Genomic DNA, 4407 nt, shown 5'->3' with positions numbered 1-4407 from the left:
AAGGGTTCATTAGTATGGTCTATGGGAGGACACTGGGGCCTTCAGGAGGAAAGTGCTGTCAGCTTGAATTAGACTGTTATCTCCTGTCACCTTATTTAATGTTTGGCATGAAAACTGTTTTGTTTTCTTTTTGGCTGGGGTTGCACACAAAGGAATGCTACTCCAGATCGGCGTAGGCTCTCATTCTGTATGTGACGGATTTGTGTTTTATACCAAAACAATATGGTAAAGTCACTTAAGCCATTGTAGTCATCTAGAAACACATGAGTTCCAACAATGGCATCAAAATTCAGTTCTCTTTCACAGGGATCTTTTCCTTTGCTTTTTATTCTTTTTTTTCAGTTTTATTGAGGTATAATTGACAAGTAAACTTGGAAGGGATTTAAAGTATACAGCGTGCTGATTTGACATACGTTTACACTGTGAAAAAATTTCCCCCATCAGGTTAATTAACACATCCCTCACTTCACATGTTTACCTTTTTTCTTTTTAGTGAGAACATTTAAGTTCTACTCTCTTAGCTTCTTTTTTTTAATGCTTTAGGAATGGTCTTTTGTTTTTAAAAAATGATCGTGTTTGAACTTTCAATAGGAAATAAGACGATTTTCCTTTTGTGTTTCTTTGTGCTCTAGAACTCCTCACCAGACAGTTTCCTGTTTCCTGAGAGTCATTACCTGATCCGCTACCGGGATGAAAGTTTTCAACTTGATAGGAGGGCTAGTCTTCCTCACCTCTGTGTTTTTGGCCTGTTCGGGAGAAAATCCAATAACTGTACTGTGCTCCATAGACTGGTTCATGGTCACCGTACACCCCTACATGTTGAACAATGACGTATATGTGCACTTTCATGAGTTACACTTGGGACTGGGTTGCCCTGCCAACCATGTTCAGCCCTATGCCTACCAGTTCACCTACCGTGTCGCGGAATGTGGCATCACGGCCAAGGCAGTCTCTCAGGACGTGGTTCTCTACAGAACCGAGCTGCACTATGCTCCCAAGCATACGTCGTCTAAGTACGTGATCCCAGTGTCCTGCACTGCCCCCCAACGTTCCCCGTGGTTCACGATGCCCTGCTCCAGGGAAGTAGCCAGCGAGGGAGCCATCACAACCCGGGATGGTGAGACATGCTATGAGGTGTTCACCTCGTCACAGTCCAGCCAAAGGCCCAACCGTGATTGTCCGCCTTGTGTCTTCAACGAGGAAGGGCAGACGCAGGGCCCACATCACCAAGCAGAGGCTTAGGAGGCCCATCCATGCAGTCTTCTTCCTCTGTTAATACTTCTGAGAAATGGTGTCTCCGTCTGGATGATCAGATTGCGTCCATGTGATCCTTCGGTTTGGGGTCTCCAGTTGACGCTCTTCCTACAATTGGTATATAATATTTACTAATATCAGACAAATATGTGCTCTTGTGGCCTTCTTATGCGTGCTTTTCAAAAAGAGCAGCCCCATGGTAATTCCATGAACAAAGCTGTTTTCTATTTTTGTACCTTTTTTCCCCCCTTTTTTGGCCGTACCACCCGGCATGTGGGATCTTAGTTCCCCGACCAGGGATCGAACCCACGCCCCCTGCAGTGGAAGCTCGGAGTCTTAACCACTGGACTGCCGGGGAAGTCCTGATGGCATAAAAATATCAGTTGGGTGTTTTTATTTCATAAACACACACATAGCTTTTACTATGGGCCAGACACTCTTCTAAGTGCTTTACCAACATTAGTGTCTGGTCCCTTCTCTAGGATGACTTCTCTCTCCTTTAAGGTCCCCCAGCTGAATCCCTCCGTCTGTCTACCCATATCCCTGAGACTCTACACTACTCAACTTAGCACTTAGCCACATAATTTCTTAGTTTGATCCATCACTTTTCTGTATCACTTTTTGTCCACGGAAGGCAGAATTTGCACTAGTGATTTATAATCCACCAGTTGTTCTAGGAATCACTCAACTCACATCCCACCAACTAGATGGTAAGCTCCTGAGGCCAGGGGCTAGGTCTTATACTTAGCCATAGACTGATAGCACTCTGCAAAGAGTTTTGTCCCCTGACTTATGTGATCAGAAAATTTTCACCCAAGTCTAGCTATCCATTACTGTTCTCAAAGACTCAGAAAGGGAAGGTAAGTCAGTTCATTCAACAAATATTCACTGGGCGCTACTATATTCTAGCCACTGAGGATATGGCAGTGAATAGAAACTGAGGCTCAGAGAAATCAAGGTCACACAGCTAGTAAACAAATACATAAGTACACAAAGAGAAAATCAGACAGCGACAAATGCCATGACGAGCTTAAAACAAAGCGATATGAGAGAAATTGGAGAAGGAGTCAGAGTGGTCAGGGAAAGCTGCTGTGAATTTGCCATTTGAACTGAATCTTGAATGTGAAAAAGGAGCCAGCCCTGGGCTGATCTGAGAGAGGCCATTCCAAATAGTAGAAGCATCTCATTGAATCCTCACTACAGCCCTGGGAGAAATACTCTTACTATAGCCATTTCACAAATAAGGAAACTGAGTCACGGAATGATTAAGAAACTTGCCCAAGGTCACACATTTGTTAAGAAGCAGACAATGTTAGCACAATGTACATGATAATATACACAAAGGATTACAGTAGACATTAGTAATTTAGTCATTGTCTTAGTCTGTTTGGGCTGCTATAACAAAGTACCAGAGACTAGGTGGCTTATAGACAACAGAAATTTATTTCTCATGATTCTGGGAGCTAGAAATTCGAGATCAAGGAGCCAGTATGGTCAGGTTATGGTGAGGGCCCTCTTCCAGGTTGCAGACTACACGTGTCCTCACATGATGGATAGAAAGCAAAAGAGGTCTCTGGGGCCTCTTTTATAAGGGCACTGATCCCATTCATGAGGGCTCCACCCTCATGACCTAATCACCTCCCAAGGGCCACACCTCCTAATACTATCACATTGGGCGGTTAGGATTTCAACATAGAAATTGCGGGGAGGGGCACAAACATCCAGTCTATTGCAGTCATGATAGTTGAAGAAGCACAGCTGTTCATTTAAAAATCTCATGCCCCTTCTTGAGGAAAACTAGGTAATAATCCCTGAAAACAATGTATTCATTCAACAAACATTTATTGCGCTCATCCTATGTTCCAGGCATTATGTTAGATGCTGAGCATGCAATGGTGAACGAGACTAACATGGTCTAATCAGGAAGAGACAAGTAAACAAGCCTAGGGAGCTAGAGGCTATTCTAACCCAGAGAATGGGCCTGTTCAGAGACCTGAGGACTGGGGCTGCAGCCATCAGAGAAACCACAAGTAGTTTAATCCAATACAATTGGGATGGGGGGCAGTTGACAGTGGTGAGAGATGGGGCTAGAGAAGTAGCTGTAAACAAGACTGTACAAGAGAACGAGCACTGCCCTTCCCCATCTTCTCTTCAGAAGCTTATGGATTATTAAACACTAAAACACGTATAAGTAACTTAGCAAACAATCAATACTAGACATAATAGACCTGGACTACCATGTGCAAGTTGTGCACTTGACAACTGCAAGGTGCAGTATTCATGGAGACACCCCCCTGGGGTTGTGCAACATATCAGCCTTAGAGGAGACTCAAGACCTACATGGTAATGATAGTTGTTATCACGTGCCAGACACATTATATACATGACTTTATTTAATTCTCACAACAGCTCTGCAAGATAGAAATTATTTTCTCTGTTTTATAGACGAGGAAACTGAGGCTCAGAGAAATTGAGGCCAGACAGTTAATACGTAACATCACTGGGATTCAAACCCAGGTTGGACTAGCTCCAAAATGCACTTTCCTCCCCTACACTCAACACTCCCTCCCAGAGAAGAGACGTTTCCAGTTGGGTTGGAAGATCCAGGAAGATTTCCTGGTAGAGGGGGGCAGTGATCTCACTCTTAGAAGATGAGGAGGAGCTGTCTAAGCAGAGAAGAGGAAGATGGGCATCCTCTGTGAGCGTAAGTACTGGCACAGGGCATGGAAGTGCACTGTTGATGGGAGGACACCTAGGGGGTCAGTGCTCTAAGCTAGGTGAGAAGAGATGAGAAGAGCGGATGGGGGAAGGCGTAGAAGTGTAGGAAGAGATGAAAATGAGAATAATTTCAAGTGAAGAACAAGACTTCATTCATTTTAGCCTATACAATTGTTAAATGTCTATAGAAACCCCATTCCTGGTCAAGAGATAAACTGAGTCGTGCAAGCAAATTTGGAGTGTGAAAGACTCCAGACCCTAGAGCAGAGAGGACAGGCTTCATGGAGGGCATGAGACTGGAGCTAAGTCCTGATCTGTCTGACAGGATATACGTGAAAAAGAAGAGATTGAATCAAAGAAGTTGTCACCATTTAGAGCCCTAGAAGCTCAGAACACATGGTCAGTTCTGGCTTTAAGTAAGGAAACTGCAATGAG

At 44.0% G+C, this 4407-nt stretch overlaps 1 protein-coding gene across 1 annotated transcript; it reads left to right on the top strand.

The window, feature by feature from the left end:
• Positions 1-690: 690 nt before the first annotated feature.
• PLAC1 (placenta enriched 1) lies at positions 691-1242 on the top strand (the record flags this gene model as incomplete). The annotated part of the gene is made up of 1 exon (XM_079911312.1): positions 691-1242. One exon carries the CDS (start codon positions 691-693, stop codon positions 1240-1242), a length of 552 nt encoding a protein of 183 aa, XP_079767438.1.
• Between the last annotated feature and the right edge of the window lie 3165 nt (positions 1243-4407).

This window comes from Stenella coeruleoalba (assembly GCF_951394435.1).
Source record: "Stenella coeruleoalba genome assembly, chromosome: X".
In the NCBI taxonomy this organism is placed as follows: domain Eukaryota; kingdom Metazoa; phylum Chordata; class Mammalia; order Artiodactyla; family Delphinidae; genus Stenella; species Stenella coeruleoalba.
This window is presented reverse-complemented; position numbering and strand designations above follow the sequence as displayed.